This window comes from Perna viridis, chromosome 2 (genome assembly GCF_037379345.1).
Source record: "Perna viridis isolate PV_CMFRI_1.1 ecotype Kerala chromosome 2, ASM3737934v1, whole genome shotgun sequence".
Lineage (NCBI taxonomy): Eukaryota > Metazoa > Mollusca > Bivalvia > Mytilida > Mytilidae > Perna > Perna viridis.
The window spans coordinates 47,945,454-47,967,291 of record NC_142446.1 but is presented as its reverse complement, the minus strand read 5'-3'; the positions used below and the strand labels follow the sequence as shown (position 1 = coordinate 47,967,291).

General features: G+C 31.6%; 2 protein-coding genes and 1 long non-coding RNA gene across 9 annotated transcripts in view; 2 read left to right on the top strand and 1 right to left on the bottom strand.

Annotated features, from left to right (window-relative positions):
• Positions 1 to 473: 473 nt before the first annotated feature.
• On the bottom strand, positions 474 to 21,444 carry LOC148625468 (motile sperm domain-containing protein 1-like). 7 transcript variants are annotated; one of them, XM_088569033.1, is made up of 8 exons: positions 21,316 to 21,334; positions 17,132 to 17,183; positions 12,702 to 12,889; positions 10,702 to 10,777; positions 9,505 to 9,599; positions 7,309 to 7,437; positions 6,079 to 6,240; positions 474 to 1,753 (listed from the first exon to the last, which is right to left on the bottom strand). In XM_088569033.1, exons 3-8 carry the CDS (start codon positions 12,847 to 12,849, stop codon positions 1,722 to 1,724), a joined length of 642 nt encoding a protein of 213 aa, XP_088425159.1. In that variant the 5' UTR covers positions 12,850 to 12,889; positions 17,132 to 17,183; positions 21,316 to 21,334; the 3' UTR covers positions 474 to 1,721. The 7 variants fall into 7 exon arrangements, with proteins under 7 accessions (XP_088425159.1, XP_088425161.1, XP_088425158.1 ...); XM_088569035.1 differs by lacking the exon at positions 21,316 to 21,334 and adding an exon at positions 20,186 to 20,203; XM_088569032.1 differs by lacking the exon at positions 21,316 to 21,334 and adding an exon at positions 18,751 to 18,775.
• Positions 10,925 to 13,199, top strand: LOC148625469 (uncharacterized). Its single transcript, XR_015919928.1, has 2 exons — positions 10,925 to 11,059; positions 12,292 to 13,199. It is a non-coding gene; the product is annotated as an uncharacterized LOC148625469 (long non-coding RNA).
• LOC148625466 (uncharacterized) overlaps positions 17,397 to 21,838 on the top strand; it is a 29,784-nt gene continuing 25,342 nt past the window's right edge. The window contains exon 1 of the mRNA XM_088569030.1: positions 17,397 to 17,568. Coding sequence (XP_088425156.1) covers positions 17,492 to 17,568 — 77 coding nt within the window. The 5' untranslated portion in view covers positions 17,397 to 17,491. The remainder of the gene's footprint in view (positions 17,569 to 21,838) is intronic.

The window sequence follows — 21,838 nt, the reverse complement described above, 5'->3', positions numbered from 1 at the left end:
CTAGAGATTTTGACATGGACTGTTATTTGATTATTATTTGTTACAAAAGCATATGACTTACACCAAACAACTTTGATTAGGAAGAAGTCAAAAGAGCTTACAAGTGATTGGTAGTATTTCAAGTCAATGAAATGTGTATAAAGATTTTGAATAAACTAGAGATTTCCACATAGACTGTTATTTGATACAAAACCATGTGACTTTCACCTAACAAGTATTGCAAAGTATGTTACTAAATATAGATGATTATTCAGACACTGAGCCATGGCAATGTGTCTTGTGCTTATATGCTGCACATAAAATGAGTAGAGGATCTGTGAATATTAATTAATGTTTGTATGAATTGATACATTTTATATGACATGACTGCAGAGTTGATTAAACTTCCTGTAAATGTATACGGTACTAGTTCAGTTGCTACATGGCATTCTGAATGTTGATTACTTTGGCATAGAAGCACAGAAGAAGACATGTTTGTTAATCACAATTTATTGCACAAATTCAGAATGCATTTCAATAAATAACATCATTTCTTAGCATGCCTAAGACACTAAATATGAAATAAATGAGCACATTTTGCTTACAACACAACTATCTCTGACATACAATTCTTTAAAATCACAAACTTTGGCATACATGTTTAGTAACATAAATACATAGCAAAGATAAAAAAATGCAAATCAAACACATTTTGAAGAATAAACAGATATGCATAAAGTAATATCAATCTAAAACCATACTGTGTTATTACAATCCTAAAATGAAACAGTCATGTTTAAAAATGCACAATTTTTAAGGAACTACCAACACTGCATAAGTTATTTAAACTTTAATAAGGAGGAAGTCTGTTTTTTAAGACTATTTTATAAAATACAGTTAATACTGAACAGTATAGGGTTTACTACGGTGAAAGTATTATTGTTTGTGGGATAATAATTTTTGTGGTTTTTATGGGTTTGGTAAACCAAAAAATTTGGTTCCCACGAACAGGAAATTTGTTTGTATGATACAGTTGTCAAATCCATAAATTCAAGAATCTATGAACTGATACTTTTCCCCTAATCCACAAATATTGGTACCCAAATGAGTACATTTACAGTACTCCCAAGAACAGACAGAAAGCAAGGTTCTACAGTAGCAAGCAGTGACAAATGTTCAAACATTAGAACTGGGGAAATTCTTGATTGTGAAAAACTTCTTTTTTTGCTTAAATTTGAGAAGAAAAAAAATCTTGCCAGTAAATTGTAATGGCTACACTTGATCTTCTAACTTAATTTTACATCTGGTGTAAGGTACATATATATTCTCATTCAGGAATGAGTGGCTAAGTTATTTGTCTACTCAAGATGATAATTTTACCATAGAGAGTGGAGAAATAGTTTATATCTAGATTACGTTGAAAAAGAATTGGTTTCTCCCATGATATCTTCAGAAAACCTAGAAAATGATGAGGCAAGAAACCTTACACAGAAATTTAATCACCAACCAGTGGTTACAAAGTCACATGCACTTTTAATCACTGGCTTAATAATGGGAGAAAACAATTTGCAAATTGTTAATTAATTATAATCCGTGCTTGCTTAATATCCACAATGATCCCACATACATCAGTGGCGACAATAATTGGCCATCATTATATTAGCATTTTTGTTGTCCTGCAAGTACACAAGAGCTTTGAGCTCCATGCTTAAAGTCATCCAGGAATCTAACATCAAAGAATTTCATATATGTAATATGACCATAGTTACCAGTCCTGAAAAGAAAAGTATAAACAATGCAACAAATAAATTTGATCTAGAATTTTCCGTTACTGTAGTCTTTTTCAAAAATAGTTGTAAGTGTAAAATTAGTCATAAATTATGTCGTCATAATTCTTTGAACTACTATGAAGTCATAACTTACATCTTACAATAAAAAAACTTACAATAAACAAAATGTAAATATTGGAACAAATATCTGTTAATTAAGTCCTTTCCTTCAAAAAGAAAAAAAAATCTAAACAAAAATTATTATGTTTTTATTTTTATTTTTATTCATCATCGCAAAATCTTTTAAAACATGCCTTCATTAGTAAAAACTACATTTAATATAATATTATGTACTATAAAGGTGATAAAACACTGTTTAGATAATGTATGTGTTATCTTACTCAAATATCAAATATTCAAATGTTTATCAGTCATATGGGTATGAGTCTATTTGATAAAATTGTTAATAGATTACAATGTATTGAGAAAAACAGACAATAACAACTGGTACATGTACATACAAGAACTATTAGCTGACTGGAAAGAAAAAAAATCCATTCTGCTTGGACAATTAAAAGTTTCATAATGACCGAAAGTTGAATACTGCAAAATATTAAATCAAGTAATATTTGATTTCAACAAGTCCATACATGTATTTTGCAATATTCAAATTTCACAAGTTATAAAACCTTTTTCCCTATGATTCCTTTAAAATATTTTGCTACTTTACAATTGGCATCTGTCATAGCAGTTGTCTAGATATTGTCTGTTTATGACATCACCAGTTACTACTGGAGAACATAGTAAGAAGCATCCCAATATCATTTTCCACCATTCAGATATTATAGATGATGTAATACAACTACACAACAACCAATAGTGAATTTTGGATATCATATTATCTATGGTATGATATCCCAAAATATCTAGTTGATCAAGAAGTAGATAAGACAACCAAATCATAGAGAATGAATGTTTTATGGCCTATGCCTTCTTTCATGCATATATCTAACTATGATACCTAAGAGTAATCACAGGAACCAAGATTCTACCAGAAATCAAAAGAATGTTATCCAGGGACAATGACCAGACACGGAAAATAGACATACACAACAAAGAACATTAAATAACCAAAATAACACGTACAAGGTTACAAAAGTAAATGAGTAATGCAAACTCGAGACTGGGAGCATGGACCAGGTACACCAAAAGGGTAAGTGTCCTCTGCTTTTCTAGAAACAGCCGTTGAGTTGCTCATAAAAAGTCAAGTCCAGGGTAAACGAAAGAGGAAGGGAAAACTATGACGCACTAAACAAATCAGTTTTCATGGTGCAGATGGAATCACAGTAACAATCCACTAGTTCATGATAATGACCATAAAACTTCTGAAGTGATGACTTCAATCTTGTAGCACCATTACCCTGTTCAAGAAGCCCAATTGTAAAAAGTCTAGCTTGATACAAAAAGTCTGCTTAGTTATGGCAAGCTCTCACATAACATATGAGTTGTGATACTCCATATGCAGGTGCTGAAGGGCTGTTGCCACAAATGAATTGAAAGTTGACAATACAGAATGAAAGTTCATTGTGTTTGCCAAATAGTTTGGTCAATAGTTTTCCTTTACCACCAATCTCTAAGTGTAGGTCAAGATATGAGGCTGACTTTACAGTGTCTGTAGTATCCTTTATTTTAAGTTCTTTGGGGAAGATGCAATGTATCAAATCCCATAAACTAGGAATGTTTAAGGATAATACATCATCTTTATAGTGGAAATTTATATTAAAGGATCTAGTGAAACGATGTTCCTTCTTTTGGATCAAGTCAGCTACAACGTCAGCCTCATAAGAGTGAAGAACTATGTCAGCAAGTAAAGGAGCACAATTTGTTCCCAATGGAATGCCGACCATTTGTTGAAAAACATGCCCACTACACTGGACAAATATGTTGTCAATCAAAATTTCCAGCATTTTGAAAACATCTTCTTCAGTATATTTATAAGATGATTTGGAATTATCTTTTACAAAGTATGAGGAATCTCTACCAAGAACTACATATTTGTATCTACGTGTACCATCTTTTCTTGGAGTAACAACCATGCATAATGTTTTTGAGTCAGGAATTTAACTGAGTATGGGGAATAGAAGTATAAAGAGTTGAAAAATCATAGATTTTAATGCTATTGTATTCTTATAACAATCTTGAATTGAGGGTTTTCTGAAAAATTTTGAATTTTTAGGATCCACACTGAATTAATACCACCACAGGAGTAACAAGTGTCATGGTAGGACTGGAGACTCTCTTTGACAGCAGGAGTTTAGAAGTTCAAAGTTTTGACAAAGTTTCATCAAAGTCCATTGAATGCTTAATATAAAGTTGGACTTTTCAAGAATCATATTGAACAGATTAACATATTGACACATTATTCCTTTAAACTCCCCAATAACTTTATTTGAAATGATTAGAGATTATTTTGTATTATTGAGAAAGCCACATTGTTAATTTGGATTATACAGTTCAGCCTTCATTGGAAAGTCCATGTCATGACAATGTGATATGAAGTAGGATAAATCATACATATACAATACATAATTTCCCAACATCATTACACTAAATTGCAGCAGTTTAGTTTGTAAATAAAACAGTAGATAATTGATATTTGGATAACCAACAGAAAGCAACTACAATTGACAATCCTAGGTAGGTATTAGCTAATATTGTTTTAAGTACCAATCCGTATAAAATTCAGACACTGTAAACAGGGATTTTATGCACCATACAAAAAACCAACATTCAAACAAATGATGTTTTTTGACTACATACATCACATTTTCAGGTAATTATAGACATGCATCTCTAACATAAATCAACCAAATTAACTCTTGCAGACGGCTAATTTCATATACCATTTATATTTAATTTTTATCTCAAAAGTGCAACAACCCAATGACAAATAAGACAAATTATGCGGTCTGTAAATTTTTCTGAATAAGAAATAAAAGTAAATTTGGTGGGTTTTTAAGAATCACCTCTTGTCTTATTATTATTAAGACTGATATTTAATATATCAGCATACATATTTATATATGATATCAACTACTAATATTATCTAGATGAGGATATCACATGACTAATCAAATACAGACATGACATCATCCTTGTAGGCTTAGTCATGTGACATCTGATAAGTTAAATATATCATGTATTACAACAAAGCAGATTTATTAATTATTATGTTTACATTGAACAGTATGATTGAATGAACTCAAAAAAGATGACATCACTAAAACCAATTTAAACTTCTGAAAATTGGCATTAGAATTTGGTCACATGATGATTTTATTGACATCACATGACGGAATGCATAAAAGCACATTGTCAGCCCATCAAGTTTTTACTGGTATGAAAAGCCATAACTCTAGAGCAAACTAAAAATATTGTGAGCACACTCATGAAAAGAATATCTCTGTTTGCCTTGACTTGAATCATGTACAACCGTAAGGTTGAAGGGATCCAACAAAAGTTATTTCCCTTCATGTACATCTATTAGATCCCTAATCTTCTTAAAAAAATCATCAAAAACCCATTGAATGATTTGGGAGGATTTGTTTAGTTAAGATCATTAACAATTCTGAAGTTTGATTAGTTCTCCTTGCAGTGAATCTGCTTTATTTTATCTTCTGTAATGCACACCTACATTAATATATATGTATGTATGATACTTTATAAAAAAAATAGCAGTTTAAGGCAATTTTTGCCTGCAGGATGTGTGCAGTGGCGAATCCAGGGGGGACCTTAGAAAATTGCAATTTTTAAAAATTGTTGAAAAATTGTTCAATACCCTTAGAATGCAGGATTTGAGGTTTAATATTTCAAATTTTTCTTGAAGGGGGGGATGCACCCAAACCCTCTAGGAAATTTGGATCACTTTGTGATCCACATTGGTGATTCTGTCAAGAAATGTTTTTGGGACCCACCCTTACCTAAAACTCTGGATCCGCCACTGGTGTGAACAAACACTAACAGACAAGGTGATTTCAAATGCATATACCTCCCAAATAAATTGTTTGTAAGGGTTGTTAAAATCAGAAAAAAAATATGAAAAGTAAACAGGGGCTAACTGTTTTGAACACTAACATTGAAAAATAATAATACCCCTCACTTTGTCTTTGAGTTGTCACACATATTGTGCATGAATGGAAGGAGAAATTCCTAATATGTCTATTAAAAGAAAGGAAAATTAAAACTCAAACTCAGAGTTAAAGTTTGAAACCTGAAATATGAAAAATTATTTCTAATCAACTATTACCATCAGAACTAGTATAACTATTACCTAATATATATGCTGCAATAAGTTTCTGTGGTACAGATAGGTGTAAGTAGTCAGGAAGACGGGATTCAATATCCCCTTGTTGTGGTAACATCAGAGCAATAATACACATAAAGGCAGTGAATATCACAACAAGACTAGGACCACCACTGCTCTCACTTCTACCTATAAAATAAATGTATTCATGCAAGCATTTTTTCATTTGTTTAATTGCTATTAAGTTACATTTATAAGCATGAACTTTTTACATGTCTTGATTGGTATACCTATAAATTAATTTTGTAATGTCATAATGAATCTATTTTTACCCTCTTTTGAGAACCATGAAAATAAGAACCCAAAGAAAAAAAAGATCTCTTGAGGAACATTCCTTTTTCATCAAATTGTCTTAAAGAAAATATGTCATAGACCATCCTCTGTCATGGTGACACAATTTCAAATTAATACACAAAACTTACATCCACTACATGATTGTATTTTTAAATCCCACATTCAAAATAATGCTTCTCAGTGTACAACTTGATATGACCTCACTTGGGGCAAATATAAACAAAGACAAACCAAAAAATAAATTCCAACCTTCTTTTTGAAATCATTATTGTAAAATCTTATCATAAAATGTCAACTAATACTCAAGTCATTGCACAAAACTACATGTAAATGTCTACAGATGCCAACAAACAAGCATAATGGTTATCATGATAGTGATGATGATGACAGTGTCATAACAAAATAATACCATATGTTTTTTGTGGTTGCATAGATTAATAGGTTCTAACACAAGACCAGAATGAAGACTGGGACATCTTCTACAAGTTTTTTGAAATTCATGTCCTTTCCAAGTGAAGCGAAAATGCAAAATTTTAAAAATTAGTGGAAAGATTTTCCCACTCTTCATTTATGAAGGAGTGTCAGTATCGATTTCTGCCATAAAAAAACCCTATAATCTTCAGGTCAACTTCAATTATGACTTCTAAATTAAGAATCTTCTATGATGACATTGACGCTTAAAAAACATTGTCTATGTCTTCAGGGTAATTTGAAATTTGTCTTTAAATACCAGTTGCAGATCAAGTAAAGTCAAGTGCACAGGAGGTTTTCTTAATGGTTTGTCTTAACTCGTAAACGCCCATTTACAGAAGAAAAATTATATTTTCTAAAAATATAAAATGCTCCTTTTAACATTAGCAAAGATGCTACAATACTATGGGTACATACTTGAAAATTACTTACCAGGTCGAGATGAAATAGAATGAGATCTATCAGCAGGAACATGAGATGTTGGAAGTGATTGGAAATTTTCATCGGGCTGTAGAGACCTTTCTTTCTTCGGTAATAGTACAGACATTATTTCCTTCCTCCCTACAAAAGTAGATTGATTCAACAAGTTTATGATAAGATGTCATTCAGAACATATGGTTAATTTTTTTCTATGTAAAACAGTTGTTCTATGTTCAAGTAATAATTAAGATTGATCAACATAGACCAAGTACCTGTAACAAATATAGCTGTTAGGTATTTCGTTTAAAAAATCAGTCTTTTAATAATAAAATATTATTTAGATTATAACCTAGTTTTTCGTACAATCACGAGTTCTAGAAGTGAACCATTAAGTAGCTCAATCATTCATTCAGAATTTGCTCTTTACCTTAAGCAGACAGACATCACGTGACTACTGTGACTGGCTGCCCAAATATCAAAATTGTTTCAGACTACTTTAATTATAGTTTGTTACATTGTTGAAATATTTACAAAAGTAACCATGCACTTTTTTATTCTAATCAATTAAATGCAAAAAAGGTTTAACTCAAATCCAATTTCAAACAGCTCTATATGTTAATGCTGCAAAAAAAAAAACAAACAAAAAACAAAAAAAACCACACAGATCTTTCCATAAATGTATAAAAATACTTAATATAGTAACCCAAGGTGCACAGTACACAGTTTAGAGACCCATATAACTTTTTAATTTAATTTTTTTTTTATTTCTCGATCAGACTTTTTCTAAAATTATAAATTTGCCCCTGGATTGCAGCTGAACTTTTCCATAATGACAGGCTTATTATAAGTAGGAATTCTGAACAGAAATCTTTTTAAATCATATTCCATTCAGGGATATAATTTACATCACAGTTATTAACATGGCCCACAGTTTTAAGAATGCAGAGAAACATCATATGATGTAAACATTGTGCCTATAAGAATTTTCATAGCTGTCGATGAAAATATAAGGTATATTTTAAGCTTGGAGTATATAAAGCAAAATTTTATTTGATAAGAAGGGGTTGCTCACTCACCTTGGCTCCATCCTTTCTTATCCATTTAGATTACTGTGGAAGACCTTTAATTTGTGGATACTAATTTTCGTGGATTAGGGGTGAAACACAAGTTTGTGGATTCTTAAATATGCGGTCTTGAGGTTTTCAGTATACACATCAATGGAAATTTTCTTTTCGTGGGTTGGCTAAATCACAAAATTTGGTGACAAATGAAAAGGAGATTTCCATTAATGTGTATACTGAAAACCAAATTTCATGATTTAACCTACCCACAAAAAGCATGAAAATTGGTACCCCACGAACAATAGTACTTTCACAGTATACTAAATATACTCTAAACTTATACATAATTATTTGTGTCACTTTTATTTTTACACTATACCTAGTAAAGATTCAATAAGATTGTGTAGGTCTTTTATTACCCTCAACACAATATGAAAAGATTGTATAAAATGTTATAGTTATCTCTTACAGAGTACTTGTTATCACTTGATTAAAATCATCCAATTTACACATACTTTTAAAATACTTGGTTATCTGTGATTAAAGAATAAACGAGAAAAACTGTGAACAAAGCTCAGTGGGTGATACCCCCTGCTCTTCTTTCCAAGAATGTCATTATGATGAAAATGCAAAATAGAAAGTACACGATGGCATCATATAATGAAACCTGTGTGCAAATTACATCTGATCCAATTCAGCAGTTTCAGAGGAGTTGCAGATTAGAAGGTTGTCCCCTTTTGTTGATGAATGACAAAGTCCATTTTTTGTGTCAGGAAACCCCAAAAGACATTCAATAAGAGGTGCACAATGGCATCATCTTATGAAGAGTGTGTGCATGTTTCATTGTTTTCCATTCAGAGGTTTCAGTAGAGTTGAGGATAGAAATAAGAGACGGATGGATACAATATACCCCTTGCAAAAGTGGGGGTATTATACATGTACTTCTGGCAAATGTTTGGGTATTTTACAAGTATTTCTGGTAAAAGAGGGGGTTTAATCAAACACACTAGCATATAGAAATAAATAGATAAAATAAAGGTACACAGAATTTTGTGATGAAGTTACATGTACATGTGCAGCACATTGTATTACACCAAAATGTATAATATAAGGGTACATATATGTAGCTGGTTTTACTTCAACATACCAATAATCTTCTTTTGGCCATGCTCCACAACTTGTATTCTAAATTTGTCCTTGACACCCTCATTGTTTATATTAATATCAATATGCCTGACAACTCTGAAAACAACATTCCATTTAATACAATAGTGTGACAAATGTAGCACTCCTCATCCTCCTCAAATATTGTTTTCCTTGAAAACTAGTTTAACAAAAAATGGGAGCAACCACTTGATTTCTATTCTGGGGCTAGGATAAAATTATGTGTCCTGTATTTTACTTTCAGTATAAAAATATTAAATTCTGACCTGGCTTTTTATTTTTTTACTCTAGCATGTCCTGGATTTTTTCTTCAAACCAGATCCTGACTTTTTTATTTTACCTAATTATTCATCCTAGATTTTTTCAACCATACATAATTGTCCTGACTTTTTATTTCAAATTTGATAATAGCCTACCCCCCACCCATAAAACTCAAATGGTTGTTCCCCAAAATGCATTTTGAATTTATCTTTTGAAATGATTTCTTAGGAGTATAGATGTAGCTAAAAATTATCAGGTGAAAATATATGACAATGCTCTCCTGTTGTTTTTGAAAATCACTTTCGTTATTCAAAATAATATTAAAATTTTATCATGTTTACATAAAAAAAACTACAAGTATTGAAGTACCAGTTACTAATAAAAGTAGTTCTAATGTGCTTTTAAATTTGTTTCCTCCACTGATGAAAGTTCGAAAATCTTTCCCCCAAAAAGGGCTAAAAATTATCCTTATAGAGAGATATATTTCAAAACTGATGGTAGAAGTAGAGAAAATGGTCTACAGAATTACAAATCTTCCCTTTGAGACATGAAAGTTTATGGTAAAGTTTTACTTAGATCCATCAACAAAAACATAAGTAATGAGAGAAAAACAAAGGGTCCTTTTTAACAAACAACAATGCCATATCATTATATGACTGCAAAAATTATCATGTTTAAGGAGGTAAACCTTAGGTAAGGGATATAACTCTTGAAATCAGTGATATGTTTGTATCATATTCAATTTCACTAAAGCCTATCAAGCTTTCATCAGAAACAGAATGAAATCAGTCCAAGTTACTTTAATGTTTACACAAGATTGATGTAAAATGCTAAATAAAAACGTTTCAATGATTTGTAAAAGTTGTGTTCCTTACTTTAGGTCTACCTCTTTCATAAGTAGGTTTGTAATTTTACTTACATGTCTACACAGCATCTTGGTCGTATTGTACCTTCTGAATCAACGACAGTATACTTTCTTGGTGCTGTACACAGAACTGAATTAAAATATTAAAATCACAATAATACTAATTATGACAGTAAAAAAAAGTAAGATGTTTTCTGATTGGATAAAAAATACTCCTTGTTTATTATCTCATAGATTTTATGCTACCATGCAATAGTAAGGTCATCAGACATATTAGTCAGATTTATTTATAAGGAAGGACAAGTGACTTTTCTACTCTTAAAGGGAAGGGGTCTGAGACCCATGCAACTGGAGGGAAAAATAGGATAATAAAATATGCTCTTTGATAAAGTATATTTTCTGTTCTGAAACAGTAAGTTATCAATCACAAATATTTTTTTATAATATTTATAAACAAAAAATGTACATGTATCTCAAAACTTATAAATAGACAAATATGACATCTGCAATTTGGTATTTGAAATATAATACAATACTGAAATAAATTTTGATCACATCATTTGATTTTGATTACTTGAAAAATATAAACAATTCTTTCTACTTCATGCAATCGTATCATGTTGCAAGTTATCGTAAAAACTGTACTTTAAAAAAACACAAATGCTAAAAATTCCAAAGAAAATTGTATGTTGTGGGCAATGGTTCATGCTGACATCATATGTTTACACAACTGCTACATTATCATTGCATGGTATAACCATTATAAATATAAAAAAAAAAGCAAATCAGGTCACCTTCTCATATGTTTCACCTAAAATACCATGGTCCAGTCCATAGAAAATTCAGTTACTACCTATGGTTCAGGTGTTTCGTGCTGTAGAAAAACCCACCGATAACAACCAATGCATTTGATCTACATATGCTATATTTTTACATAACTATAGTCCTTTTTCTGTTTAGATCTGTAATTTTTTAGGAAACCATATATTCATCTTCTAATAAAATCAACCTTACCAAATCAAATAAAGAAAGATAACGTTTCCAATTATCTGCCAATTCAAAATACAAAATCTTTATAATTTTTATCTTGAAAGCACAACAACAGAACGATAAACTAAGGTTAGTCATGTGGTCTGCAACAGTTTCTGAATTAAAAATGAGAGTGGGCTTTCAACATGCATGAATCATCTCCTGTCTGATTTTTATAATGACTGCTACTTAAAATTATTTTTGTAAAGAGCAATAAAATATCATTACACCACACAACTCTAGGTACTGTGTTTATCATTCTAGCCGTACCCATACTAAATCTTCATAAATCTGTTGATTTCTGTAATAGCTACATCCAACAAGTGATCAAAGCTTAATAAATATCACAATATTTACCTGCTGACCTACATGTATAGTACCTGAACCAATCCGTGCAACTATAATTGCGATCGGTCATCAATCAACAATCAGTTGACAATCATTGATCCTTCAAACCGATCCATTAAACCGGTGATTGCATCACGTGACCACAGAGCGGCCAATATATTTTACAGTTTCCATTGTTTCTTTGTCAATTTAACACATATTTACATAATGCAATATATTTAAACATCAATTTATATTTTTATTTTACATTTGTTTTATTTTTAACAGATCATTTGTCATTTTTACAAAACTTGCAATCAGATCGGTCTCCAGTCATCGGTAATCAATCCATCTACGATCAATCAGTCAGCAGACATCAATCTGTCAAATCGTTAAACAGATCAATTCAAGGACTGTATGCTGAAAATGTACATGCTAATGGCAAACTGACGGTATATAGACTGATGCCTTAACTGAATCTTAACCTCATGTAATGTGGCCTGTACTTTTAGATTTTCCTTTTTGGCGCTGTTTGCTTTAAGATGAAAAGGGTAGTTTACATGTACTTCTGTAAAATCAAAAATTATGAGTTGAGGAAGGATATGAGGAAAATCTTAATTTTCATGAAACTGGCCTTTTTCATTTTTGTGATTCTCATTTTTCAATTCATCAAAGAGAAAATTGACTAAAATCATTACCTTTAAACTTCAAAGGAAAGTCATATGGATTGTACACTGTCAATATCTGTTTATGTGATGATTGGTCATCTGAGTAAAAGGTCAGGTTGGATGGGAAGACGAACAAGGGAAGCTTGCCTTCCGTCATCTGTGATGATAGGTGTTGCATCGGTCATGAGTAATGGTAGTTACTTAAGGCTTCCTGTGCTCTAAAATAAACAATAAAAGAGATGCCTATCTAGAACATATATATACATGCATACTCAGCATCTACTTCAGCAAATATATTTGTACATGTACCGTAAATTTTTATTTGAGAACACTGTACGTAACATTTATCTGAAGTTAACATTAATAAGTGGACTGTCATAGCACCTCATGATAGATATTGCTGGTATAGTTCACCCAGTTTTACTTATCTACAATATCCTTAGAGAATTTTTTCATATTTTTGCATATCAAAAACTAACAATAATGTCAGGGGTTTCACCTTGAATAAAACCCTTCACTGAAACAGCCTATCAGAATTTGCTGTGTACTCTGACCTTATCTACTAATAATCTTAAAAATGATTTTTATGTACCATAACGCCATCCGTTGATAGTTCAAGTAGCAGCAAAGAACTATCCTGATTATCAGGACTATGTTACAGGTGCTAGATACACACTATATACACGGTTATATTCGTATACATGTCATGTATGTAGTGTAATAAATATCCTATTCAGGAAACAGTCTATAAAATAACATTCTCTGACTCATTCACAGTATGCATTGTAGATTCCTTGGATTTATGGAATTCAATTTTTCAATCTTCTCTGGGTCAGGGATGTCACAAATGATAAAAATCAGCATAAATGGGTATCTCTAGATATTCGTACAGCTTTCTTAAAATATTTAGGAAGTTGGTGTGTAGTATACAACAGTAAATGTAACTTTCATATTTTGAGTTACATGTACATTTACAGTACACTTGTTCATAAAAAAACTTGCCACCCCCCCTCCTCTTACCCTGTAAGGAAATTGAACATGTTTTTAAACCAGGTGCACCTGGTCCATGCTCCCAGTTTTTAGTGGAATCCGAGTTGCACATTTACTTTTGTTACATTGCATGTTTTATTTTAGTAACTTTATGTTCTTTGCTGTGTGTGTTTGTTTTCCATGTCTGGTGTTTGTCCCTGGGTTACATTCTTCCGATTACCGCTATAACCTTGGTTCCCTTGATTACTCTTTTAAATGTCTTAATCCTTAGGCCTCACTAACCATTTCCAGGTCAAATGGCCACCCCCCCTATGTAGTACCAAAAACACACTGAACCTAGACATATGCATTGTAAGTGCATTATTTGTGTGTATTATGATTAAAAGTAGTCAAAATAAAGCTGAGAATGTGTACTTTAACATCATGTATGTAATTAACTACAAAAGTGTATGATTATTGTTTACATGTTTGAGTAATTTGCCTCCATGCTGTCAGTTAGCAGAACAGGTCAAAATGTGGATTTTCAGTATTAATTATTCAAGTTAATTTTGTGAAGAATTTCTACAATCATCGTACCATTAGCATAATGATTTTGGAAGCCTTATTTTCCAAGCTTCGCAACGGTATGTAACTTTAAGATGTCATTTGTCCTGGGAATTTAGTGTGACTTTGAAAATTACTTTTTTAACATGAAAAGTAATGGAAACGTTAGAAGTGGTTAGTGAGACCTTACACTGGTGATTAATTGATTTGTACATGTATATTGAAGGTATTAGGGCACCTAAGAATCATATTTGAGTAGAAGAGAAAAATGCACATCAGTTGTCTCAGTTATGAATAGTATTATACAAGATGACAATACAAACTTTCTGAATGATTGTGGTTATATTTGAGGGGAGATGGGGATCACAGAATCGGATGTACAGTAGTAATAAATATTATGCACCCATCTTTCATTGGTCATCTGTAGCTTAGATATGTCATTTTATCATAGAAACATGCTTCTAAAGAATAATACAACTTCTCTACATCCTAAAAAGATATTATAAAGTCAATATTTTCCAGTAAAGACAAGATGGCCATGTATTGCCATACGTCCCCTGCCACAGCAAAAGTTTGAAAATTGCTATGTAATATGATGGTATAACACCTATAAAACATACATATCACAAACCTTGGAATCATGTCTATGGCTATTATGGCCACAAAACCAAAGGCAATAAAAATTTGGACCAAATGTATCCAGAGGTATCAGAGGAGTTGAGTACACAAAGTTTCACTTTACAGTTCAATGCAGGAAAACAACCCAAGTCCCAAGTCTCCTGTAAAATTTGTTAGCGAACATTGCAGTGCACTATGTTAAACAAGGTATTGTGCCTAACAATCCTACAAGATTTAAACAAAATCTTTTCCGCAGTTTCAGAGGAGTTGCATCCACAAGACAAGAGTGATGGACGGACTGACAAATGGATTGACAAACACTGTTATTATGTCCATCCATGGCATGGCCACAGGGGACAAAAAATTGTGATATACATTTTACATGTACCGGTATGCGACGAGTCAAATCAAGGATCAATTATCCCACTAGCAAAACTTCAGGCAAATTGGAATTTCTACTGTTGAAATGTTTCAGTTTTCACCTAACCAGTGTCTGATACATGTATTATAGCAATTATGAATCAAGATTAGAAAGTTCATAAATTGTTTAGCAATTTTACAAATTGAAAAAAAACTTAACAAAATACCTATACTTAGGCATAAAAAAATGTGTTTCCTACTATCCTACCTATTCTAGTTTCTTGTGTGTACACTTAACATTGTATGGCCATTTTGGCTTAAGCACAGTTAAAGTCCAGGCGTCAGTTTCACAAAAAGTCGTAAGTGTAAAATTGGTCGTAAGTAATGACGTCATAAACTAAAACAGCATTGTGACGTCATGATTTACGATCAATTTCACACTTTCGACTTTTTGTGAAACCGACGCCTGATTGTTTCCCGGTAAACTTATCAATATTTGCAGTTGCTTTATTTTACCGGATTCAAGAAATAAAGAAACTTTAAGGTTTGGTATATTTATTCAGAGACGAAAAATGGTTTGCAGGCTGTTTCATTCACATGTATACATTAACAAACAAATATTCAAACCATTAAGATAACACAACAAACATTTAAACTGTAAAGACCCCACGAACAAAGGTACATTAAATTGTACAGAAACTATCTTGTGCAGTGCTGGTGCCAACTTGTAGAAGTGTAAATTTAAGGGAAGACATATAGAAAAGTATAAAATAATTCATTTTCAATATTTATGTTCAATATTTAATTGTATGAATTCATACAAGCACCTAGAGCCTGTGTAAGGTCTACAGTTATAACTTAATTACCCTTAAGGTTCTCCAATATATTAACAAAAAAAAAGTCATGTTTCGGAAGTAACAAAAGTGACTGTTCTTACGGAGAAAATTCAGCACTTCCATCAATCAAACAAATAAAAATATATAATTTAAGATTACATTTCAGTAAAACTAAAGTCATCTTTTCTGATAGTTTTTGAGTTTTTTCTATCTTTTTTACTTATCAAAACAGTCTTCACAACTACCTTTCCAGTTCACAGGACCAAAATACATTTTTCAGAAGTTTTTATATAGTGACTATTGGCCCACCTCCATTTTGATAATCTTGGGTTTCGGACTACTGCTTAACCTTAAAGACTTAAAAGAAGTTTTGATGTGTTTTCAAAAAGTTCAGGAAAAACTTGGACGTACCTACATGTATCTCCACTGTTCAACTATTGCTGCCATCAAGAATCTAACCCATCTTGGAAAAAATATAACTCTGATTGTATTATTCGAAATCGAAGCATAGCTTTTCTAATATAGGGAAGGCAATCATTTTCTTTTTGGAATTTGCAGTTGTCAGTTGTGTCTGAATTTTTTTTACATTACATGATATGTGAAAAATATTCCCACCACCTGTGGAGAGCTGCAATATTTCTGGTATCTGTACAAATTAATCTGACCTGCTAAAACTGAAAATGGATGTTGCTAGAGATGCCCTAGAGGGTTAAATAATTGTAAAGTATGGCGAAGTGGTACAAAGTTATCAACTATTTTGAAAACAAGGTGAAAAGGAGGGATGTGGCTGGGATTTTGGAAAGCAATTTTTTTTATACTCATTCAATGAAAAAAAGCCCATTTCCCCCAATTATTTAACAAGGCAGATTTTCAAATAAAGATATTGATTTGGCTCCCACTAGTCCCAGTGGTAGTGAGCCCTTATTTAAACACTTTGAATTTAAGAGTTACTTACAGCATTTTTTGACAAGATTTCATTTTCAAGCTCGTGTACAGATACAAGGGAAACAATTCAAATCAAAACAATGTCAATGAATTCAACTATCAATGACTCAGATTGATTCCAAGCTTTTTTTAATTGAATGAGTTGGTAATTTTTTATTTTATACTTACGAGAGTGAAATCGTCAGATATTGGTTATTTTTCGACGATTACCTAGAATATACTATATTTGGGTTGAAATGTAAACAACATGTATATATAAATTATATAATCAGCTGGGTTTTTGTTTTGTTCCGTTTTATGTGTGTTTGTGAAATACGTCATAGTTTTATGTTTTGATTTTATTTTTGCACTACTCTGGCTTTTTCTCTGAAGAATACGAAAAGGATCAAAGAGAAAATTCTTGTCATATAAACGTTTATTGAAAGGTCTTGTCAATTATTAAGATCAAGGTCTATATTGACATCGTAGAATTACTTTGACTAAACACTATGAAACCTTGGAAGCCTTCCCCTCGAATTTAATAGAAAAATGGAAGAAAAAGATCATGAGAATATTGAGACAAAATTACCTTTTAATAATCTGTTCACTGAAAAAGCAAAAATGAGGTGCAGCAACTTTTGTTAGGACCCCATATTATATAATAGTATTCATTTTATTTTACAAGAGTTTAACTTCAACTTCAACTCTCATTACCACTAACAGACTGTTATGAGCCAATGGGGAAAGCATTGGTCTTAAGTGAGAGGAAAGTTTGAATCACAAAGTATTAGGTTCTCTTTGCAGTGAAGTTAAATGCATGCGGGGATGGGGTAATCATTATCAGCCTAATCAGGTGTAATCAACTACATTTTCAGTACAGAAAGGTATGGTCTAAAATATGTAACCCATACCCGTACCAACTTTCCCCGTACCCAAATAATGTTTTGCTAAAAAATTCACTCTTGCAGTATGCTAAGAACTGGAAGTTGCATGAGATGTGAAAAAGTCCATTTCAAGGTAAATTTTATGAGCAACTCGGCGGATGTTTCTAGAAAAGCAGAGGATGCTTACCCTACTGGTGCACCTGGTCCATGCTCCCGGTTTTTAGTGGAGTCCGAGTTGCTCATTTACTTCTGTTACTTTGTATGTATGATTTTAGTTACTTTATGTTCTTTGTTGTGTATGTCTGTTTTCCATGTCTGGTCTTTGTCCCCAGATTACATTCTTTTTATTACCGCTATAACCTTGTTTCCCTTGATTACTCCATCAATTATTTCTCATCAAGAAAATGATGTATATTTTTCTGATATTTCTTGTTTGATTGGTTATCTGAAGTCAAAAGGTCTAAAATGTGTAACCGGAAGTTACTGTATCCAACTATTTATTGACTATTTCTGTGCGATTTTTACGTTTTTTCTACAATCGTTAAGGGGTTAAAACTTCATCTTGAGACTTTGGATAAAGTTTTGAAAGATTAGACAGTTTTAAAAAAGAAGTGATTGAGTTTGATTTCCGCACAGAACCTAGCGTCCATCCCCGTACCAGCAAAGCATGGATACGATCTCATCTAGAATGGAAAGCAAAGTCTCAAAAACAGAGTCTGATGCGATTTTAATTTATCATCAATGAAAATTTTGATAATATTATAATGTTCTAATGTCTAATATGCATTTAATTAGCAAAGGTAACAAAAATACCGGACTTTGATTTTTGGGTACAGGAATTTCGGGTTACACATTTTAGACCTAGGTGAATACAGAAATTCAAATCAAATCAATTTATTATCAAGTCATTATTTCTAGCCTTACCATCATGTCATTTTGCAAATGTGTACCGACTTTCACCTGGAAATAACAAGTAATAATGAAAAAATGGTCAAAATAGTATTTGGTTACGGGGAAAAGTTGGTATGGGATACGGGTTCGGGTTACACATTTTATACCATACCATACAGAAAACAGCTCCGGACTCTGAATCCCAAAAGGGATTAACCTGTAACAATACAAAATTCCTGTTACCCAAATCACCATATTTCCGATTTTTCTATCATTATAAGGAGTTTTATACCAAAACTTGGTACTTAAGTTCTGAGTGATGTTTTAAATCATTTGATTTAATGTCGATTTTATGTCTCAAATGTTCTGAAATGTGCCACTGGAAGTTATTGCACCAAATTGACCAGTTCTTACTTTCCAGCCCCAATTTAAGTTTTTCTGAAACTATTCAGAGGTGAAAACTTCACTTAAAGACTTTGGATAATGTTTTGAAAAATTTGATATTGTTTTAAAAAAAATGTTTGAATTCCATACTGTACTGTAGCATGAATCCCTGTAACAGCGAAGAATGGATACCATCTTATCAAGAATGATATAGAAAGTCTCATCAATAGAATCTGATGCGATTTTCATTTATCATCCTTCAATGTTTTAATAATATTATAGCGTGATGATGTGAACTATATAATAAAATTGTACAAATAACAAAAATATTTGGACTTTGATTTTGGGTACAGGAATATTGGATTATACATTTCTGTTCATGTACCATTGAAAGCTAAAACCCTCCTGTTTTTTTTGCTGGAGTCTCCTGTAATTTTACGTTTTGACCCGCAAAAAAATGTCTCCTGTGCAGGAGGCATCAATCCCCCCGTTTCAAGATTTCCTCCTGTAAAAATATCCCGTAATTGAATTTATCAACTTTTCATTAAATTTTTTACGCCATTTTTGTTTATGTCAACAACTATGTGGGTCGTGAAAGCATTTTATTGTCAAAACGCTTGGAACAGCTGATCAACATACGAGTCTCTCTAGAACTATCTTTGTTCATATCGACAGCATGATTTACAATTTCGAATGGATAGTTATGTACTTAGTGGCCAAACACAACTTGCCGTCCTGTGTGGCTGATCATTTCACTGACTTTGTGAAAAAAAATATAATTTATAACATAACAAAATATGTTGATAATGTCATCACTCATAATCTCCCACAATTTTATGATGAATTACAGGAGATCTTCCACAATTAGGTTTGACTAGGTTAACAGGTATGCCAATAATAATCAAATTTTTGAAAAACATTTTAAAAATCATTGATTTTAACCTAGCCATCATATCATTTTATAATTGTGTACAAAATATCAGTTGGAAATATCACATAATAATGAAGAAATCTGTAAAAGAGTACATGTATTTGGGTACAGGGAAAGGTGGTACAGGTATGAGTTTCATATTTCGGTACATACCTATATTTTCAATTTCATAAGTAATCATTTTAAATTGTGGTTATGAGTAATCACACATGTACATGTATGTTGATCAATTACTGGGTTAAAAAGTGTTATGATTTCATTTTGAGTACATTTCCAAAAAATGTTCAGTTAAAAATAGATTATTAAAGGTCAGTATTTTCGCTTTTTACATTATTTATCAAACTTAATACTAATTGATTTTAGCAACTGAAAATTGAGATTGTATTGAATAGATGATAGTGGTGTACCACTCCAATTAAATTTTTATCCCCTTTTGTCTCGTTTCCCACTTCTTATAGTACACATATTTACCACAGCAAATATAGTATATATTTTTCAATTAGGTTTTTGATAATTTGTTAGTAAAATCCTCTATGGCATAATGTTGAAATAAAAAATGTGAAATAATTTATGAATATACAGCATTTTGTCTTTATTTCCAAATCATTTTGTTATGGCTTGATACAATGTTTATGAAGAAATCAAGTTAATGGGATTCTATACTTTGAATTATAATCATATTCTTTTTTTTAATTTTGCTTCAAAGGAAAAAGCTTTTTCCCATTAAACCTAAAACACATTTGAAAGTAATCAGTCCAACCCTGAATGAATGTCATACATCATTTTTGCTGATTTTATAATTAGGATATTTATATTTTTAGGATATATTAGATATTTTCATCTGTGGGAAATGGCACAGGACATTCCAAGTATTTGTAAAATTACTGGTTAAACAGTTCTGGGTTCAATAAAGAATGCAGGATTTTGACTTGTCAAGATCCCTTCATCTGGAAGTGGGTTTTTTGAAAATTTTTGAGTAGTTTCAATCAAATTACATGAACATCTTGGAAAGTTTTGTATAGGCAGCATTTTTGACTTTTTCTAAAGCATTATAAGATTGCCTTTGAAGCAAATGTAGCACTAAACTTTAATCATATTTTTCCTACCGGTAAATTGTAAGCTTCATAAAATTTTAAAATTGTCTGGTACAGTTATAAACTAGTTTTACCATGTTAGTATTGGAAGAAGATGTAACTTCTGATATTTTTCCAGGATTGTATCATTTGTCCTACCAAAGTCTTAGTCAAAAAAATAAATGTTATCCCAATAATAATTTACCTTACATAGAGCTCCATTTGCACTACAATCCATAAGTGTTCATTGATGTTGAGTGTCCATTATCATTAATTTATATAGATAAAGAAATTGCTTCACTCTCTTTTAAAAGATAAATTTCAGTGAACATTAACTCAATTTACAAAAAAAAAATGAAATGGATGTGAGTCTTAAAATGACAGGAAAGTTGTGAAGCTGTATTTGTTTTTTTTTTAATCTACTCCTTATTATTTTACTCCTATATATGATTAATGTCAATTCAGCATACTTTTATTGTCTTTTTACTGCCACTAAAAATTTTTAAAAATCCATTTTAAGCACAAAATGAAAATTAACACAAGACCTCCTGGTGACATCAAAATTAGGTATTGTTTGAGGACTCAAAGTTGTATTCAGTCAGTGACAGTATTTAACTTGATAAAAATTGTTTACCCAGGCCATTTTAGTATGGCAGTGGTTACATGTTACTTTATAGGAAATATCTCGTACAACAATTTTTTTTCTCAGTAGAACTGCTCAGAGTAGTCAGAA